At 41.6% G+C, this 22044-nt stretch overlaps 1 protein-coding gene across 6 annotated transcripts in view; it reads right to left on the bottom strand.

Moving 5' to 3' along the window:
* palld (palladin, cytoskeletal associated protein) overlaps positions 1 to 22044 on the bottom strand; it is a 67546-nt gene that overhangs the window by 5898 nt on the left and 39604 nt on the right. For 4 of the 6 annotated variants that reach the window (XM_086284636.1, XM_086284638.1, XM_086284637.1 and 1 more), the window contains 7 exons: positions 5783 to 6466; positions 4777 to 4921; positions 4361 to 4462; positions 2932 to 2970; positions 1760 to 1981; positions 649 to 798; positions 295 to 383 (listed from right to left, as the gene is read on the bottom strand). In XM_086284636.1, the coding sequence (XP_086140762.1) occupies positions 295 to 383; positions 649 to 798; positions 1760 to 1981; positions 2932 to 2970; positions 4361 to 4462; positions 4777 to 4921; positions 5783 to 6466 (1431 nt within the window). The remainder of the gene's footprint in view (positions 1 to 294; positions 384 to 648; positions 799 to 1759; positions 1982 to 2931; positions 2971 to 4360; positions 4463 to 4776; positions 4922 to 5782; positions 6467 to 22044) is intronic. The other 2 variants (XM_086284639.1, XM_086284641.1) reach the window with 2 other exon arrangements.

The raw sequence follows: 22044 nt of genomic DNA, 5'->3' as shown, positions 1-22044 counted from the left end.
TTCAATATCTGGCCTTGCACGACTGCATACTGCATATACAAGACCATTAGAGCAATGAAAAACAGAGCCGTGCTAACAGGTGTTCCCTCTCATTAACACTGAGCTTTTCTCCCCCGAACAGTGGGATTCAGCTCACGGCAAACATTTGCTTAAATAGAAGCTCCTTGGACTGTTTTGAATCCGTGCGGAAATGTGTGAGCGAGCACAGAAGCACGTGCAGATGGTGAACAGCCTGCACCACACGCGCCAGACGGAGATTTTGTTTGTCTTCTCTCCCTCTGCTGCCAGCCTCACCTGCGCATGTGTCCAGGTGCTGAGCGCTGGCTGCGACCTCGCTGGTTCACCGCCTGGACCATCATCCTGCCAGTGCAGCTCACCCTGCCCTGAGAGAGGAAGAGAGGGAACTTATGAGGTGATAAAACGCCAGGAACGGCAAGTCTGACTGAGAGGAGGAAATGAAATGTGAGTGTTAGAGCTGGAAAAGACAGTTCGAGGGCCTGTTCGACATAAACTTTGGAACCTCTTCAGGGTTTTCCTGTCTCATTCAACCCCCTCTTCCCGTTCAAGCCAGAGAACATTATTTTTACGAGTGGTGACATATCAGACAGGCAGTCGAACATAGGTGTTTGCATCGTTTTTTCAACTCACCTCAGGGTTGCCTGCCAAGATGGTGTAGTTGCCGTCATCATCCAGTGAGGCTGCAGCAGTGTGCAGGGAGCAGGTTCCATCAGGATCTCGGCTGATCCTGTAGTGCTCGCTCCTCTTAGAGATCTGCTTACCATCTTTAAACCAGTAGACCTGCAGCACAAGATCATACAATTATCAGACAAGTTATGTTTTTCATGGACTGACTTTGGCACTAACATCGCAAAGAAATCACTTTTTTCCCCTAGCAATATTTGGTTTATATTGATGGGAATAAGGCAGACTGACTCCAGGTCGGCATTGGACTCTGCTACAAGTTCTGTTCATAACTTGTTATTTAAAGATGATATGATCCTGTTGGGCAAGCACAGTGGCTAGGACTAAAAGCAAAACTTCTAAGGACATTGTTCTTAGACAGAAAAGGATGGAGTGCCTGCTACAGGGGAGGAGAGCTGGAGATTGACAGACAGATTAAAGACATTGCTTTTGATTTACTGGGGAAGCTTTGCCCCAGTCCTCACCTGTAATCATAAATGGGTAATGACTTAAAGAATAAGATCGTAGCTACAAGTGGCAGAAAGGCTATTCCTGGAAAGGGTGAATGGGCTCATTAAAGACTGTAGGAAGACAGGAATAGTAGAGATGCTGCTCTACCATATCAAAAGGAGGCAGTTGGGGTTTTTTAGGATTCTACCAGAAACAAGCTGAGGAGAGATGGGTTTAGACATCTCTTCTTGGGCTGCTGCTCCCTGCCACCTGGTCTTAACTAAGCAGAACAGGATGGATGGATGAATGAAAGGTAATACTCCATGAATATTTGGCCCCTATGTCATTTCTTATTTTTTTCCCATTAAACCTGTCAACACAGTCTGATTAATACACACAGAGCCAACCAGCCAGTTAGTCCCAGAGTGTATTCCCGCAAAGAGCCTCTCCTTATCCCAGTGTACAATAAATGTACAGTATATACACTTTCCATCAGCACCATCACATATCAGGAACCCCCTCAAGCCAGGAATTTGAACCTTAATAAATGCTTCAGAATAACATATGAATCATCCCAGCTGTGTTTAAGTGCGTTGATGTTCTCTAAATTCGATGTAGACCCTCTCACCTTTGGTTTGGGGTCTCCTTTGATCTTGCAGGAGAAGGTGACTGGCATGCCCTCAAAGACTTTGTAGTGTTTGAGTTTCTGGTCGAAAGATGGTGCCACCCCTCGGCCACCAGAGTTCTCATCGTGCTCCACGTCATCGTCCGATTCCTCCACCGGAGAACGCTCCAAACGGTACTCGATCTCACTGATCAGACGCTGCTCAAAGCTCGACACTTTGTATTCCTAAATAAGTAAAAGAGACAAAAAAATAGATTTAGACAAACACTGCAGCAGAAACACTGCATTAGTGAGAGAGAGTGAGTGGTTTGTGTGAACCCATAGCGAGTGCAAGTGCATTTAAAAGCGTGAGGACAGCTATCGATACAACCCATTTTGCCCAATTTTAACTTTTTACAAACTCATAAAACTGTCTTCAAGGTTACTGAAACTACCAACTTTCTCCCAATTTCCTAACTGTCTTTACCCACATGAGGCACTCCTCTATCTCATCATCTTCATCAATCTTTCAGTGCTGGAACTCTGAGGAGGCAGTGGAGAACATCTGCAGAGCAGCTTGCTCTGATGACACATCACACAGATAATGACAGGCCTCCGGGCACAGCTGCAGAGCCAACATATATCTTCCTGAACTTGCTGTGCTGCTTAGGATCACAGCAATTATAGAAGTCCTGAACTGGCGAGCTATTATCCAGTAATAATACAGAGGCGGCTGGTTCCATGTTAAAATCTTTCAAAGTAAAGATGTGGCCTAAAACTACAGCATGCACTTTGTGATGGCAGCAAAGTGAGGACAAACATATGTGGTAGAACCAAATGTGCTGATTGATGGTTATGTTGCAATTAAGCTCTCAACATGCTTTAGTATCTAAAATTTATATTGCACATTAAATGAAAATAGGCAGTAAAAGGTGCAGATAAGGACAAACACTAAACACTCTTTTGTGAATATTTGCAAACCAACCGCAAAAAGCGACCAGTGGATATAAAAGCTGAGTGATCAGTAACAAATTCTGTATCCCTGTATCCTTTCTATAACACTTGTTTCCAAATAAGATAACTGTCACACCTGATCCCGCTTCAGTTAAACTGTACACGTTTATGATTTTTGTGTGCATAGCTTGACACAGTGATATTTTAGAGTGAAAGAAAAACCAGGAGAAGGTGTCAATAACCTTTTGAGGGTAAGAGTCTCTATCAGATGATTTGTCTTCCTGTTGGGAGAAAAAGAGGCTTTGTTTGTGTGTCTGTCATGATGGATTAAACAGGGCAAGAAACAGTTGTGTTTTAAAGTTTGCTGTTGCTAAATTCTTTATATAAAAGATGGAAGTAGCCACGGTGATGTGAACCACTGGTTTGTGGATTCCAGTTTGGGAGCCATCATCCTTACTTATTTTAATAAGCGAATCTATCTAAATAAAAAACTGAGGACACTAGCGAACTGTCAGTTACTACTAAGTATATTTTACTGCTTATTCGAATAAAAATCAGGATAACATATAGAAAATAAACATCATGCTGTATTAAAAGAGGCTTTAAACTAGTTATTGAGACCATAAATCCATCAGAAAAGTGTCTACTGGGGACACAGATGATTGGAAAAGAAGGGTCATTTTCTCATAGACTTCTAAAGATCTAACCTTTTATTTCCAACCAGATAAAGCGCCCCCTGCTGGATGTTAAATAATCTCAGTTTGAGGTACTTCCATATAGGCTACGTCCACCTCTTATAGTCTGGTTTGTGTGCATGTTCAAACTTACCTGCTCTCAAAAGAAAAAAAGAATACAAATACATGCAAGACACTTTATCAAATACAAAGTGGCATAATGCACTAGTGCTGATGCCTTTGCAAGCTTCGCCATGCAAACTAGCTGTATTGCTCTAATCAGCTGAGTTGCTCCGCATACAAAGAGGCAGTAGCACATAGGGGTGGCAGAGTGCTAACTCTGACATTGTGGACACAAGATGTGATATGGGGATGTTTACTGGCAACTTTCATGTAGTCTATGTGTGCATGTTGCTGAAGGATGATAATGCATCACTGTGATGTCCTCCATATAGTCTGATTTGAATCATTATTGGCTATCCCAGTCTAAAATGCTATTGAAATACACTGAAAGATCTAAAAAACAAATTAAGGCTTTGATTTCTCTTTCTTTGTCTTTGAAATTCATAACCAACTCTGTGGGGATGTTGTGCTTCTTTTCTGTTTCTCCAAAGTGACTATTTGGTGTCTAAGAGAGCCTTTGAACAACATGTTTGCAGCAACACTTGGTTCTAGGAGTTTGCATAAACAGAGCTTTTTATGGAGGGCTCTGGAGGACTTTGCAGTGTTTACACCCTGCTTTCATAACGTGCACTCAGCAGTGTTTACAGTGGCTTGGGGTGGAGGAAAGCCAGTGATCATGAGATAGGAATGACACCAGCGAAGTATCAGTGGACACACAGAGAGGTGCATGTGTGGTATGCATGCAGCAGGGGGATTTGTGCCGGTGTAGATATGCTGGTAAAACGGTTTCATGCCTGTGTGATTTCAGGTTTGTGCGTGTGCTGTTTTGTTCCTCCCTCCAGTGTGTGTGGATCCTGATAAAGAGCTGCCGTACCTGTGTGACTGGCTCCTCCTCTGTGTCCTGTGTGTTTAAGACCGTGGCTGCGTTGTCAGCACCCAAGAGCCTGCGAGCCATCTTCTCCTCATAGGTTAACCTCTGGAAGCAGTGATTAATGGGGTCAGTGCGGGTTAGTGTGCGAGTTAGAAAAACACACACTTTTACACTGCATTATTTGTATCTAAGCCTTGTGTCAATAGGGGATCGATTATATGTGGAGGAAGCATAATGAATTTCCTTGAGGGTGCATGAATCAAACGCTCTTTGAATTTTTCGTTGGTTGGATATGTTGGGACACTTGTTATTCCGTGTTAATGGTTACTGAACAAGCTCATTCAGTAACTGTCTGCAAACACACTGTTCAGTATTTTACTAAGAATTTAACACACCCACATACACCTACAAACACATACCTGTTGACCATTGCTGATGCGCTCCTCTTTGAAGCGCAGTTTTCTCTCCAAATCCTGGATGACCGCATCCTTGGATCCCTGAATGTCTGAGTCTGAGGCGATGCGTGGTGTCTTTGTGACAGAGGACTTCCTTGGAAATGCTTTGCTAAAAGAATGACAAAAAGTTGAAAATAACCTTTATTTATTATATAGGATGACTTGGTATTATTTCCACTGTCTGAAACAAACCGTTATATCCCCCTTACCCTTCCCTTTAAGCCCCTCGTAAACAGAAGTTTTGAACAGCAGGAAAGTGGCTGAGATCAATATAGGGTCTGGCCCCCCGTCACTGTGTGACTCACATAATCTCAGCACCTCTTTCCTCCATGGCTGCCCCACTTGCTTTCTAACATGAACCCTTATCTGGACATGTTCAGCTATAGCATTTCGCAGTGTGTCTTCTTATCTCTCACAAGTGCAGCAGGAATTCCAGGAATAGCAGGGGGAGTTCGGGAGTGATGAAAATTTACTGGCAAAGAGCTAAAAGGCGGAATGTCCTTGATGGAAGGAAAAAAAAATTACTCTCTTCAGGGACGCCATCAGACGAGGATTATCTACACACAAACAGATTTTTATCAGCTAACTCAATAGGCAGAGTGCAAAATCAGCTAGATACTCTGCAGAGTGATAGATTTTTTAAAAAAATATAAGCTAACGTTATTGTTTATATTAATTTCAACAAATCTTTCCGTCTCGAGGACTTTGTGTATATTTTTTTCCCCAATTGGGGTGAGGGCCTTGCACCTTTTGAGCAACTTTTGTTTATGTGTGTGGGGTCTCTAGTTGGCATTTTCCTGTAAACATGCTGCAAAAAAATGTAAACATGTCATCTTCCATCCAGCAGCAGACATTCTGCACTCAGCTGGCAGCAGTTAGTGCCTGACACACAGACTGTGCTGGCCTGATGCTGCTGACAGACTCTGTAAAAAAATATATGTGGTTAAAAGTGTATTTGAATGTCACTTACACAGTCCCGTTGCCTTTAGGAAGACCCATGGCATTGACTGTAGGGCTGCCAGGTGTGGAAGGTGTGGAGGGCAACACTGAGGAAAGGAAGCTGGAGGCAGGAGATGGAGGGACGGAAGAGAAAGGCGAGGACATATCTGAGTATGCTGGAGATGTGGCTACGGGTGGAGGGGGAGGAGGAGGTGGAGGAGGAAAGTCTTGGGCGGGACCTGATGGAGAGGACAGGCTGCCGGAGCTGAGGAAGGGCGGAGGTGGAGGAGGGAAGGAAGGAGAGCTTGGGGACTCGAGGCCGCCCGCCTTGGTGAAGGTGGGCATGGTGACCCTGCTGAAGGACTTGTGTGAGGTGGGTGGAGACAGAGGGGATGACAGGCTGGATCCAGAGGAGCCAGAGGACTGGGTGACGTAGCCCGCCCCACCGGGGCTCTGCGCTGCAATGAACTGCTTGGGCCGGGCATAGTTGAATGTGCTGGCTTGCATGGCTGTGCTGTTCTCCAACTCCTGGAAGGAGGGAGGAGGTGGGAGAGGTGGGGATGGAGGAGCAGGTGGAGATACTTCCTGAAGTGGCTGCAGAGGTGGAGGTGGGATTTCCTGATTCTGCTGCTCCAGCTGCTGCTGCTGCCAGTTGGCTGCTTCCTGCTGCTCCAACAGAATCTGGTCCTGCAGCTGCTTCAGCTGTGCCGCGTTCCTGTGAAGAACAACCAGTCATCAGAAAATAAAGTTTCATAAAAATGTTTTTTTTAAAAAAACCCTGAGGGGCAGATGATAACAAGGTAACAGTAAAAATGTTACAAAATCATCTGTTTTTAGTTTATGCATGACACAATAGCCTGGTCTCAATCCAACTGTAGTCAGAACAAAACTGGCAGGAAGGTTGGAGGCCAGATGTGAACATCATCAATGGAGAGTCAAAGTGTTTGGAAAGTCAAGTGAAGTTAGCAAAGATGTAAATTATTAAAGACGCAAAGCATTTTCAGGATGACATCAGCACTCGGCCGTCAGCCTGACAGTTGTCAGCAGGAGTCGAACTGTGTGAAATGTTTTTCCTCTGCTCTGAAGGTGATAGCTTGTCAGGCCAGAGGCTTGGGCAAAGTGTTGGTATGTGTGCAACTTCTGGGAGGAAACCACTGCACGAGCGGCACCGACTGATAGTTTATCAGCCTCTAGCCTCTAACAAAGACTTGTTAAAAACCCCGACTGTTGACAATACATCAAGCGTGGCACTGGAACCAGATGATAAGTGCAACAGTGAAGAAAACAGCTCTGTTCCTGTTGTTCAGCAGCGTTGAAGTGGATGGACAGAAAACTGGGGTATAAGCAGAGCTGTGGAAAAGTAAAACCCCAGGTGTGGCTCCTCAAATTTGCAGAATGAAGGGGAAAAAAATGCAATATTTCTGTGTCATTTTGCCAGGATCGTGATTTATTTTTGCACAGGCGTGGTCAATCAGTTCCTGTGTCATTGTGGAGGAGACGGAGGCTAACTCATAATGTAAAGTTTCAGTTGTCGAACCAGGAGGGTTTTAAAATGTTTTGAAAATCACAGGACATGAGTGAACTCTGAGGTGCTCTCCCTGAGGATCAGGAGGCCGTAGGTCTTTGGGAAAAAAGGATGAAAAGTTATAAACCTTGAGTCTACAGCTCACATGAGCATGTGAGACTGATGAGTTCTTCACAGGCTGCCTGCTCAGAATATACTGTACATCCCAGTGGTGCGTGTTGTCAAGAGTCCACCAAGTTCATGTGCCCAAATCTTTTCCAGATGTTGAATAATCAGCGGAGCGTTTCCACTATTTTTCATCTGTGACAATGCAAAGAAAACCCCCTTCCTCTCGGCTCGGGGTACAGATTTACAAATGTCACCAGTGCTAATTTGACAAAACTGATAGTCGTAGCATAATTTGACACGAGTCCTGCCAGATGGACTAAAAGAACAATTGTATCAACAATACCTCGGTTCAGATGTTTCAAACTACTTTTAGCTTTTGCCATCTACTCTCGGTGATTTCATTCAGCCTACCATTTATCAGTTGTAGGTACTGCATACATACTTTTACCCTTAATTGGAGATCATCACATAGACTGTGTCCTAGGCAAGTATTTTGGTAATACACTCCCAGAAGGGAATTCATTGGCTCAAATAAAAGTCAATAATTCAAAAACATCCCCTGCAGTCATTCCACCTGGTGCTCCCCTTACAGGACTCACTGAGCACACAATCAATTCAGTGTCCCCCCCCCTCTTTGTATACATTTTCCTTTACATTCCCCAAAGGTCTCCTGTTTGGGAGTCCACCAAAAGAGCTCTTTTACAGGAATAGTTTGGCAGCTCGTGAGGCTCACAGCTCTCCGCAGCGGTTTGATTCCTTTTTTGGCGGTGTTCTCGGAGGCATAAGCACCCTGCCCGTCTGCTCCAGCAGAGAGGAAACACTCTTAATTTCCTCAAAGCCTCATCCCACTCTCCTCGACACAATGCTTTACTGCCTCAGCAGGGGAAGACCTCAAAGACCTTTTTAGCATTTACCTACACTTTTGACACTCTCTTAGAGCTGAGTATAGTATTTCTGTTGGAGAAGTTAGTGTTTCCCCCCTCTTTTATGCTGTGTAAGTAGGATGAAGGGCAGATATTATCCTGTAACTGAGTTCATCCCTTTGTCTTAAAAAGAGCTCTTCACTTTCCAAGGGGTCTTCATTCATTATAAGTCAAACTATACATTACTACTATACAACAATATACTCCTAGTGTCAGTCAGCACTGAAATGCATTTCACTTCCAGCTAAATGCCATTTAGCATAGTCGGACTCTAATTTTACTAGATAAGACTGGACTCCGACTCCCATTTGGACATTTGCTTCACATTTGAAAGTGCATGAAAATGTTATGTTAGCTTGTGTTTGAAGCTGCACGAATAGTTTTATAGTCCACTCTAAAGTTTACATGAAGCAAGTGACCAGGAGTCTTCCAGACTTCTATGACCCTGCAGCTGTGCAGCCTCCAGCTCTCATCATCCGCACCGCTGTGACCACAAAGTGCATGACAAGCCACTACACAATGTCCGACTTCTTCATCCCATCTGCACTCCAGAAGAGCAGAATCCTTACTAAAACGTGACCTATACCTTGAGTAGATGATTACAAGTTGTTTAAAATGCGCCGAGAAGCAGAACAGGCTCCCATCACTCGCTCTTATTCTTTGTTCTTGCGGCGAGCGGGTCTGAATTAGGAGGGAAGTGTTCCTCTGTCGTCAAGCCAACGGCACTGTGTTTTGCTGTTCTGGTCTGAGCCAGCTGGCCCACAAAGCGCTCTGCTTCGCTGAGAGAAAATGCTCCAGCTCCTCTGTCTGTCATTCCAACTGAAAAGCAGCATTACTCTTATGTCTGTCTTTTTTTACCCTCTCTCTTTTTTGGTGGTATAAATAGGCAATAAGCCTTTGAGTCTCCTCTTATTTTCATCCTGAAAAATACTTTCCTTGGGCTGGATCCTGTCTTTAAATCCCTTTTTTATAAAAGGAAAAGGAGGGAAGGGTAAAAAAAGGGCTAAGAGGAATCCATCTCTGCAGTTTCTAAAAGCTCAATAAACAGACTCCAGAACAGCTTGACAGTAACTTAATTGAAGGACTCTTTTACAGCCCCGTGATGTATCAGCCTGCTAAACACTGAGATGTGCCAGATGCAGTGGGTCATTACCAGCAGCATGCTGCTTTAATAAATGAAGACCTCAACCTTCTAAATATCTGTGCTTGCACTGTACTGTTTGTTATTGTTCAGGAAGCGCAAACAAAGTGCGTGAGAAACTCATCCACTGTTCCACCGACTATCGAAGCAAGCTGGGAGCCATCCACAGGTTTATTTGCCGCCCATCTCGTTAGCTCTGCAGCTGGCTGTAAAAGACGGAGCCGCTTTATTAGACCCGTCCAGCTGATGACAGGAAGCGTACGAGGGAGAAGGGGGAGAACAGGAAGTTGTTGAGTGTACATCATCAGTAATGAGGGGTTTCCTTCTGTAAACAACAACATGAGGAGAACTGAGGCTGCAGTTCTCAGCAGCCTCAGCAGGAAGACTGAGGAATGGCTTTAGTGGGTATTATGCTTTCAGGCTACAGCAGACCCTATTGTGTGTTTGTTTCTACAAACACCTGTGGCTGGGTAACAGCACGGCTTCGCAGTCTGTAAATGATTCATAGAGAAATAGCGAAACTAAGCTCCGGTATCACACCTACAACTCAAACACTGCCTGGAAATAGTGTCGCACAAATGGTGACTTAAATCAGAGACCGAGTTCAAGAGAACTGTGAGATTAAAATCACACAGTTGCAGCACAAAAATGGGTATAGATATTGAAACACACATCTGGTTCACAGCTACTGTTGCTTATATTCACCGGTGAGCATTGCATCATTACTATTACGTGTGTCAGCACGAAGCTGTCCGATGCCCTCGAGCAAAAACACACCATCAGTCTGACAAAGTGACAGATTGACACACTGTTAGTAAGACTGTCTTGTTTAACTGTGCCGGAGGAGTCCCTTCTGACTCAAGTTTCCATTTGCTTACTTTTTGTGTTATCCTTCCCTAGAAAATGTGTCATGTTGAGAATTTCTAAACTTTGTGAGTACAGAGAAACTTGCAGTAAGTCTTACATGTACAAATCTGTTGTGTAATGTTGTGAAATTTTAATTTACACATGGCAACAGCTGGGAAAATAATTCTGACACAACACAAAGAAGCCTGCGCTCTTTTCATTCTCTCTCTGGACTCCCTTGTTCATATATGTCCACCTCTACTTACTTTCACAAGAGAAAACGAGCTAACAAAGAAACCGCTCCAATTTTCCACGAGCATTTCAGAATAATCTCACAGGGTTGTCTGACGCTCAGAATCCAGTCTGCTGCTGCTGCTTCATCTGCAGCCGCTCTCCATCATTCAGTTCTTCATCTCAGTGCATACGTTCTCTTTAGCTTATTTTCAGCCCCACTCTTCCCTGGTATACCTCCACCTCCTCATTCTCTTTGGCTCTAATTGCACACACACCACATAAAACAGAACCAGACTGTTTTCCTTTCTCCCCCTCTCTTTAAAGCGTAACACGGAGCATTTTTCTTATTCCAGCCACACCAAAAAAAAAAAAAAAAAAAAAACCAGCTTACGGCTGCCCGATCACACACTTCCACTTTCTCTCTGCCCTACTTTCTCTTTTTCTCTTATTCCCCCCCCCTCGCGCTCTATCTGGGCTCATATTTCATACGCAAGGTGAAGAGGCTCTCAACAATCAGCGAGCCCTGCTTTTCTCTATACACCTCCATCCATCTCTCCCTCTTCTCCCCACTCCTCTGGCTCAGCCCTGATTGTTTTTTTCCCCCTTTCTCTATAGAAGGAATGCTGAAGACATTCTTCGGTGGATTGAAGTGGGAAAGACATCGCCATCAAATGGGATTAACAGCAGGAGTGGAGGGAAAGAAGGGTAGAAGGAGGAGGCGGATGAAGGAAAAGGAAGAGCCAGAGAGAGAAAGAACTCAGTCAGTGAAGAGTTACAGCGGAGTAAGTCAGAAGTTTTTTCCACCTAACAGACTATTGTGTTAACTAATCCATCTGACTCCACAGAGGCGCTCTGCAAACAAATGAACCTCGCCACATAAACACAGTCGCACTGCTGGAAAGAAAACTAACAAACTAACTTCAGCTAAAGTCGCTCATAGTGATGCTACTCTTCTCCCCCCCCCCCCTTCTCTCCTTTTTCTTCTTTTTCTCTTTGCAGTCCAAACTCGCTGCCTTTCTAGAGCCTCCAAAATGAATGGTTATCACACTCAGCCTCCGTCTGCTCCTAAACCACACACCAGCTCTGACAACATATGATTTAAACATTAACATGTTGAGCTGGTAAACCCGGAGACTGTGAAGGAAAAAAAAGCTGCTGTTTATTCTACCTCAGTCGTTTGCCTCCCTTTTCTTCTCCTGCTCTCTATTTTTATTTTACTGACAAAGTGTTTCAGTCAGAAAATGCAAATAAATTCAAGAAATTCTGAGTTTTTGAAAGTTAATGAAAAGTCCCCAAGCTTAATTCAATTGAGATCTGAGTTTAGACAAGTAAAAGAAAAAGCTTTACCTTGAGTGGTAATGTCTGTGGTGGAGATATTTCCCTGCAGGAGAGTGGACTGCAACTGACTGCTCCACTTTCAGGTAGGAGACGCATATATAGCGGTGAGCGGCCAGACAGTGACAGACACAGTCTCTCTCTCTCTCTCTCTCTCCCTCTGAGTCAGTCTGTCTGTGAGCTCCTCCTCCTACACAATAAAAGCATGCAGTCTGCCAGCTGAAAGCCGGCCCTTTCAGAATAAACGTTCAGCACTGACCGCAGAGCTGATTTACTGTCATGGATAAGAATGAGAGAGACACCCATATCCAGTGTCTTTTGTTTGTCATTTTGTGTTTTAGATTTATAATGTTTCTTGAATGACTGAAGACTTGAGAGAGACAGGATGACTGAGAAGAGGTATAGATCTATGGAATTAATCATCTAAAGAAATCTCTCAAATTCAGGTGACACGAATGAGATTCATCCATCGTAAGGTACATTTTAAACTAGGCCACGTCTGGAAATAAAATCCACATTCTCTTTATGGCAGCAGAAACATTATCTATCTATGTCAAATGAGCAGGAGAGATATAATAGTTTCATGTAACGCACGCACACTGTTGTGGACCTTTGGAATCATTTAAACAGTGGACGCACTCCAAGTGTCACTGTGTATGTAAACACACCCATCACAACCACATAGATCTGGTTTCATTCACTGAAAGTATTCAGTGTAAAAAACAAAAACCTCTAATTTTTGTGGAATGAGTAATTTAAAAAAAAAAAGAAAAAGGAATTGATCATTTCTATTTTTGTGAGTAGTCTATTTTTAGAGGCCGGTTGAGTCATGGTGTGTTGGTGGGAGGAAAGTAGGAGGCTGGTGATCCGGTCCAGTGTAGTGTTTTTGTGTCTGTTTCAAGTGTGCGTGCAATGATTGGGGAAAGGTCAGGCAGTTTTGTAAACCGTGTTATCTACAGCAGTCATTCAGTGTATATGTAAGATACTTTTATTGTGAAAGGAAGGGGAAGAAAAGACGTCATTTTTACAAATTCAGTTTTTTGGTAAGATTCACACTTCAATAGGGTGAAACTTTCCCAGTAACCCTCATCGCACCCACAAACATGAAGACTGTGAATGTATGGTATTCTTAAATAAACCGCAAAATAGTTCAAACTAATCGAAAATAATCTGCTTAAAAAGAGTTTACAAGGAAATGTTAAAATATTTTTGTTAGCAGAGCTTTAGTTTTTAAATTAATTGAATCTATTTAATTTCAGTATTCCAGTTTACAGTGTGTTCTACTGTAGGTACAGATAGAAATGAGCACGGCCACAGTTTGTCTAACAAAAGGGATTTTTTTCTATAATTTTTAAGAGTTTTGCATATATTTTGTTCAGCAAGGCAGTTTTCACACAATAAAGCTGCTTTGAAAATCTTCTGAAACCCTTCACATCAGAGAGCTTTTAGATACAATGTATCAGTGTCACCTCAGCACTACGAAACCTGTTATTTCTAATGGCTTTTAGCAAAGTATCACCCAATCACTGTGTGAGGCTCTCGTGCACTGTGACCAGTAGCAACAAAGCAGTCCTAGCTGGGTGAGTAGGTACAAAATTCCAGTGCAGTGGCCAGCACAACATAAATTTTGGACCTTTTGCTCAACCTAGCAGTGCATAGTGTGTTTGCTTGTCTTCAGCATTCCTTCTGCTTGTCTATAAGTGAACAACACAGTGATGTAAACACCGTTGTATTTTTCCCAAAGCCATTTTCGTGGTTTTGGGTAAAATAAAATGAGATAATGAATCCCACATCTTTGGTTGGCATGGTTACCACTTTGTCTGTACAACATGTGTGGTATATACTTGCTACTTAAATACATCACTTACTTCTGCATTCTTACCTTAAATTTAATAATAATAATAATAATAATAATGGATACTTTATTGAGCCCCATGGGGAAATTACTTGTTTTTTCTCTGCATTTGACCCATTCACTCAGTGAAGCAGTGGGCAGCCCACTAAGCAGGCGCCCGGGGAGCAGTGTGTAGGGACGGTACCTTGCTCAGGGGTACCTCAGGGTAGCCGTTAAGTGGATTCGAACCGCCGACCTTCCGATCATGGGGCGACCACTTTACCTAAATTTACACATTTCCTTATTTTTTGTTAGTGAACAGAGCATGAGAATGTCTAAAGCCTGTGTTAAACTAGCGGTCCCCAACCCCTGGGCCTCGGACTGGTACTGGTCCTTCAGTTGTTTGGTACTGGGCCGCGAGATTTGAGGCTAGGTGTGAAATTTATGGTTTTCAGGGTTTTTAATCGTTATTTTTTTATTGTTTATATCGTTAACTCGATTTCCCTGGGTCTTTTCCCGTGTGTTATGAATAAATTGTTTTTGGTACAGGTACTGGTTTTAATTTGTTGTATTTATCCGCAACACCTTACAGGTCGGTCCGTGAAAATATCGGACATAAACTGGTCCGTGGTGCAAAAAAGGTTGGGGACCGCTGTGTTAAACACAGACCTTAGCTTATTCAAAAACACCCGCTGACTTTGAGGTAAAGAAACTGAAAAAACAAACTCTCTTATTCATACAGCACCTTACTTGGAGAGGGTCTCCTTGTCCCTTCGAGGTACGAGTCATTCCCTGCGACTCAACTCATTGACACTTAGAAGCGAGTCAGAGTGGGCCTCGTCTGCTCTCAGTGTCGTTTTCTTGGTGACAGCAGTGTACACATTATCACACCCTCTAATTAACATCCACAAGTGGAAGTTGTGTGGTAGTCTAATTGAGAGTGTGTTTAAAGAGAGATACCGTGTATGCCACACATGAAGCCGCACTCACCACTTGCACCACCACCCGTAGTCAGGATCTAATCACAGGTTGATTGACCTCATCCGGAAACAATTCTTCTCTCCGAGTGTATGTATGTTGGGTAATGTGTATTTATCTGTTTGTTTCTCAGTGTTTAACGTACCAGGCTGCTCTTTCCTGGGAAACACACTCTGCTTTCTATGAGGGGGATCACTGAAGCCGCTTAGTTTCCATGCTGTCAACTCCCAAGCATACAGCCTGTGCTCTTGCTCTCCTCATCCCTCCATGTGTCCTTTCATCACTCCCTCCCCGTCTGCTCACCCCTCTCTGTCTTCCAGCTCCCTCTCTGTGTTATGAAGGTCAGCTCCCACAAGTCTCTTCCTTATTTGGAAAGTTTCTCCATTCCATGCAGGTCACTTTAGCGCAGCCGACCAATCCAGTGTTTTGTTAGTCTAGTGTCTCAGCCAATCCTGTGTCTCCCATGTCCTTTTAAGGGCTGCCCATCTCTCACTCTGGAGGCCCAATTTGAAATTATCTGCTTTCCTGCTCCCTTGTGTCTCTGGTGACTTCATTTCAGCTTTTATTCTGTTGCTCAAACCTCGTCCTGTCCCCGATGAGAACTAACTTTCTGTGTCTGTCTTTTTCCAGTTGCATGTAATCAAAAACCTCTGTGGCCAGCAGTCTCTAAAATAAAGGTATACATTAGAGCAGTGGTTCCCAGTTTTTTTCTGACATACAGAAGTCCTCAAAAGCCTCTTGATCACCATCACCTCTCAAGCTCAAATGTGGTTGTTTCAACTCATTTTAAACTCAACTCTGGAGCAATTGTAACTTACTCTTACCTATTAGATTTGGCTTACTGTTAATCAGTTACAACAATTCACATCCTATTTAGACTATTAATCCACTACTTTTTGTTACTACTTTATTTAATAGCTACTAATTACGTTTATGTTTATCTACCTGTGACACTGGCTGGATGCTTTGTTAGGTATATCTGTTCAGTTGCTCAATAATGCTACTATCTACTTGGGTTATCACATGGCAGCAACTCAACAACAGTGCATTTACTGTAGGATTGTTGACACGGTCGTGATGACCTGTGGAAGATTCGGGATTTGAAAAAAAGAATATATCGTGTCAGTAGCAGTTATCTGGGCAAAAATACCTTGTGTATGTAAGAGATCAGAGGAGATCTGTTTCAAGCTGATAAGAAGGCAACAGCAGCTTAAATAACCACTCATTAAAAGGTCTGCAGGCAGCTAACAACAGGTAACTGAGGCTAACTTTCACACAAACTCAGCAAAATTGGATGACAGAACAGAAAAACGTGTACAATATTTTCTTGGAATATTTTCTCGGTACACTATGGATTGCAAAGCTCTAATCACCTCAGATGAGGTAGAAAACAGATTCACTTTTGGAAAATCATTTTTTAACAACTCTTTATCTAGGATGTTTAGCTAACATTTTGTTGTGTTTATTTAAACTTTTAGCTAACAGTTTTAGCAGTTAGCCATACTTTTAGCCACTTTCCAGTTTTTAATATGAATTTTATCTTTTTAAAATCTAGTATGTTTAGTTAACAGGTATTTGTTCTACTGTGCTTTTAGATATGTTAACATTTCTAGCCACGCTAGAATTTTAGCTCAATATTTCAACTTGTTTATTCAATTCAGTTTTATTTATATAGCTCCAAATCACAACAACAGTCACCTCAAGGCACTTTATGTTGTAAGGTAGACCCTACAATAATATATACAGAGAAAAAACCCAACAATCATATGAACCCTCATGAGCAAGCACTTTGGCGACAGTGGGAAGGAAAAACTCCCTTTTAACAGTAAGAAACCTCGGCAGAACCAGACTCAGGGAGGGGCGTGGCCAATTACTGCGATCGGTTGGGGTGAGAGAAGGAAGACAGTTTATTCATGTTTAGATGTTGTACGCCATTACTGCACATTACTTATTCAAGATGTTAAGTTAGCAATTTAATTGGTTTATCACAAATTTTGGCTAATGATTTCTGACTTTAGTTTATAATTTAGCTAGTTTTTTCTAGCTAAAGTTACAAAATGATTTCATTAGCTAAGAGTGTCTAAATTTACATAATTATAAAATGTAAATTAGTTGATGCACTCGGTAAACTATTTTATTAATTTTATTTACTTTTGCCCATTATATTTATGTATTAATTATTAATTTTCCTTTCTATTTTCTACTGTGTGCCTGTTAATTTTGCAGGTCCACACAATCTTACAGTAAATTAAATTGTAACTTTTGATTTTCTTCAGTTTAGCTGAACTAATTTTGACACATACCCACTGACCACTGCAGAAGTACCCCAGCTTGTGAGTTACTGCTTTTTATCTAGTCAGTGCTTTAGATGTTTGATGACGAAGAACCACAAGCAAAGATGTCAGTGTGCAGCTAGTACCATATGTGGTTCTTTAACATAAATGTTTCCACCACTTTCCATAAACCACAAGCAACACCTCGACAAGAAAGTGATTGTTAATACTTCATTAGAGAGTTCATGACTTGCACCTCGTAAACACAAACACACTGCTGAGAGGAAGCTCTGAGTCACAGCACAGATATGCGACATATCCTGGCAGCCCTAGCTCCTTGCTCAGCAATGCAGCACGGACAGAATGTGAATCCTGGTTTAAAGTGAGAAGAGTGAGGTTTTTAAAATGAACAAATGCATAAAGAGTCAATGACGACCTGTTGTGACACAAGTTTATTCTGTGTGTGTTTCTGAGTCAGTTTAGTGAGAGACTAATGAGGACTACTGAAGAGACGTTTGTTTGTGTCTTTGGTTTATACCCTGTTTCCCTGGCAACAACCTCACTGGGGTTATAGCGGTTTGGCGCAACTACGGAAGTCATTTAATCTCAGAGGTATGATAATTATTTCAGTGGACATTGACCTTCGTATACTTTTTAGTCTATCGGCAAGAAATACGGGCTGCATTAAAGTATATTAGTCCATTCTAATTTTATAACTATAGAATTCTATAGTAAAATTCTATTACTGCAGTATGTAAGCATGTCCTGTAAGCACTCTGTTGATAACATGTATGTAATGTCTGCATTTTGAGGTGTCTTTTTTTGTTTGTTTGTTTCAGAAGGATAATGAATGAAACTGAGTACCTAAAGTTGTTCTATAGACGGTATAGAACAGATGGATGTAGCCACCATGACTGCTGTCTTGTACAAAGTAACCACCTACCAAAATAAATAAATAAAAAAAATACTCAAACCAAAGTCCAAACTACTATCTGTACCAAGCAGCAAGCCAAATAAATCCATTAAAAAAGCTTGAAAAGTCATCAACACCACAAACATCTTTAAGTTGTATTATGAGACTGCAACTGGCTAAAGCCATACACAGTATAAAACACTGATGTAGCCTCCAGGTTTAAAAAATGAAGCTAACACACAAGTGCCTTAAACCTGCTTTTTTTAATGGCCACCGGGGGGCGAGACTTGTAATTGCAAAAAGAGTTTTGGTCCTATTGAGATGTGCACATTGTTTGAGAGTTGTCCGCCATTTTGAATGTGTTACAACCCAGTGTTGGTCAAGTTACTTGAAAAAAGTAATCAGTAACTAATTACTGATTACTTCCTCAAAAAGGTAATCCTGTTACTTTACTGATTACTTATTTTCAAAAGTAATTAATTACTTAGTTACTTAGTTACTTTTTAAAAACACGATTTACAACCTGAATAGGTGATAAAGTGATAGATCTTTCAGCCCTATTCCACTTTTTCTGCATAATCCATCATACAAAATGTAATTAAATGAAAAAGTCTCTTTTTAAAACTTGTTTTATTAGTTTTAATCTTTTAACTTTATGCATCAAGCAAAAATTTTATTATATGCAACATTCTCTGACTGGAAGAAAATAAAATATTTTTTGTGTTTACACTCACTCTTTCAAATAGATGCAAGTAAAACACAGCAGAAAATAAATAAAGTCAAAGACTCAGCGGTCCTGTTGCTCTATTTTCACCTGTAAAGCAGGAGTTGGGTAGGTGGGGGTTTGCCCTGGTGCAGGTGTGCTGCAGCGGTCAGTTCCGCGAGTTTCTCTGTGAATTTCCCATTACGTCGTTGCGCACTCGGTGCTTGCTCGGAAGTTTAGGGGTTTTTTTTCACTGTAAAAAGACGTTTTCTTCCCACGCACAACGGACGCTAATGTTTTTGTCACTTTTTATGGAATCAAACTCAAAATAAGGTCAGTACTTCCACGCTTTAAACGCTGCACGCTCATACTCTCTCCAGCACTCGATATATTATCCACTGTTAATCTGCACACAGCTGCTGCCACAAACGTCGCACTCGCTTACATCACTGTCACGAGACATTCTCGCAAAAAAAAAAAAAAAGAAAAAAAAAAAGAAAAAAAAGAAAATCACAGTTTTAGTAACGCAGCGTGCTTACGGGAAAGTAACGGTAATCTAATTACCGTTTTTGCAATAGTAATCCCTTACTTTACTTGTTACTTGAAAAAAGTAATCGGATTACAGTAAACGCGTTACTGCTCATCTCTGTTACGACCACCGGTTACTTGGAAAAAAATGTGTATTCCCTGATTGGCTGTCAGTGGTTCATGGCTCTTGCTGGGTGAAATTGATTCACAAAGATGTTGCTGTACCAAAAACCTCCTAGTGATTGCTTAGGTTGCTAGCAGACTGCCACAGTTGCGTGTAGTTTTTCATGACTGCTTGTAAACACTCGCTAACTACCAGCTGGGCAATGGACTTGGGCTTTAGCAATCATTTTCCTAGTGAAGGCAATCAAACCTCCACTAACCACTTACAACCTGTTGGAGAATGGTAATTTTTCCTTCACAACCAGTGCCTGTAAGATGGCCATGGACGGATCTCTATGCCTGTGTGATTGGGGACTTATTGACTTGATCACATGTCCAAAATGTCCAAAACAAATCAGGGTCAGATGATCAGTGATCATGCGTTTGCAAAACCTCAATAGTAGTCTATGAGAAACTGGTTTCATTATGAGAAAGAAGGATTATCTAGGGTCTGCTTTGACAATCACATGGTTTCCTTGTTTGTTACATCCAACTATGACACACCAAGATGGCTTCAAAACAGGACTTCAGAAACCAACTGGTGATGTCATATCTTTCATACTGTCTATGCCTGAGGAAATGCTGCCACACTCCTAACTTTAAGCTTTACAAGTATTTATATATAACTAAAAAGTTCACCTCCTTTAGAATTTAAATGCATAGCGAAATATCCACAGAGGCTAAAACCTTTTACTGTATCAGCCTTGAAAACATGCTTCATAGTTAAGCATTTTGAACGTGCGAGTCTGTGAGGATTGCTTCAACTGGCCATTAGAGGAGTTGCAGTTTTTGGCACTCCTTTTCTTGCTACATTTTTAAACCCTGGAGGCTGGTGCTTAGTAAAACTAGTCACTAGAATTCCTGTTGAAGTATACTCAAGTGAACTGTACAGAACATTCTTGTTAGTCTTAAGGAGGTTTAATTAATGTTGCCTTCATTTTTCAGCTGTTTTTTCTTGTGATATTCATGGTGTTTGGGACCACCCACCCTTTGTCTGTGTGTGTGTGTCTGTGTTAGGGTTGAAAAGTATTTGACTGTAATTGGAATTTTAGAATAATGACATGATCTGATTAGAATTTTTCAGACTTCTGTTATCCAAAAATAAATCTTATTAATATAACCATGATAAGCAATGATCGTGTGTGTGTGTGTGTGCGTGCATGCGTTAGGTCATGCCTTTTTACAGCCTGTATTGATCTACTTTCTTCATAAGGGAAACTTTTTACATACTGTCATCTGTGTAATTCCATTCAAATTTTCCACTTCCTCCCCTTTCCAGATTGATTGACCCCTGCTTTCATCATCCAGGCCACTTCTGCTTGCACTTAAAATATCAGTTCAAGACTCTTTATAATCAGGTGCTGTCACTGCTTACTCCATGTACAGTAAGTCTTTGGTCTGTTTAAAATCAAATACACAACTCGTGTTCCTCTTTCTTTCGCCCTCAGGCTTTGCACTAGCCACACACGCACTGCACATTATACAGTCAACCATTCATTATTACAGCATTTCTTTAACAAACCCACAAAAAAAAAAAAAAAAAAAAAAAAAAGCCCGAACCATTCTGAAACCTCTGCACAAACATCACGATCACTGTTGTGAGAAAAGTCTAAATTGAGGTCCTGCTAAGTGCCAAAGCTTGCCTGTTTTTCATCATACTGAGTAAAAATGAACATAATGTAGAGCTGTATATAAAAAAACAAATCCACAGCAGTACAGAGAGTTCAGCTCGCACGTACATAAGAAGCAGTTTGTGGAATAAAATCCATGCAAGAGAACAATTTTGACTGTCAAAGCCAATGCCTGGTCTTATGAACAAGAGATTAAGCTGTGGAATGGGTTTGGGGATAATTGTTACCTCTGCTACTCATGCTTGTTGTAACGCCCACCTAAACATTATGCGGTACCAACCTATAATATAATGCTTTGCCCTTAGTATCGCGGTCAACATCGTGGTGGTCACACCTTTTTAATGTTGCACTCTAGTGTCTCTTTCTGTGTCTTGGAGTCTTTCTTGGAGTATTTCAGAGTATGTAAGTCGTCGTGTCATATGTAGATTGTTAAATAACTTGTACATCAAAAGTAGGTATCGAAACTGCAGCTTCCCTTTGTTACTTACCAGATCCCTTAAGACAGCAAAGTGAGGAGAGAGGATGACAACTCAGCCCCTCAGCAATTTACCGCTGTTTGGCTAGCATCAGTCTTTGAGAATCATACTATTGATTTTTGCCAAAGGTGTCTCCAGACCATACTACCATCAACGCCAAACACACATTTGCTTGTAACTACACTTGCATGGTCATAAGGTCACAAGTAAAAAAGATAATGTAAAGCTCTCAAGCATGTCTTTGATATAAAGAGATGTTTAGGACATAAAGAAGCCTGAAAGTAAAGTCTTCCCTCTATCCACTGGGTCACAGAAAAACTAGCAAGCAAACAAAATCAGAAGGTTTAAGGGAAACATAACGATCAGCATGATTTGGTAGGGATAAGTAACATAAGTGTGCTTATTTTCAAGCATGTTTAATACTAACTTTGTATTTGGTTGCTCTTCTAGTTTTTGACTATTGATTAGATGTGAATAATATTTTATGGAAGAATAAGTATTCATAAATAAGTTAATGGGGAATATTCGGTCCATCCAGGACTGATTATAGTCAAACGAATGTGGGTATTTTCTTCAGTGGTAAAATATACAGTAGTATGGCTCTGTTTTGGGACCTCCCTGCCCTTTCATACCGAGTACTGACAAGGAACATTGAAGTTGGATTGCAAAATAGCTTGCAGATG

Source organism: Aulonocara sp. 'chitande type north' Nkhata Bay, linkage group LG23 (assembly GCF_057382095.1).
Source record: "Aulonocara sp. 'chitande type north' Nkhata Bay isolate Kocher_YH1m ecotype deep benthic linkage group LG23, A_spYH_male_GT1.1, whole genome shotgun sequence".
In the NCBI taxonomy this organism is placed as follows: domain Eukaryota; kingdom Metazoa; phylum Chordata; class Actinopteri; order Cichliformes; family Cichlidae; genus Aulonocara; species Aulonocara sp. 'chitande type north' Nkhata Bay.
Note: the sequence above shows the minus strand (reverse complement) of the source record. Positions and strands in the feature narration are given on the sequence as shown.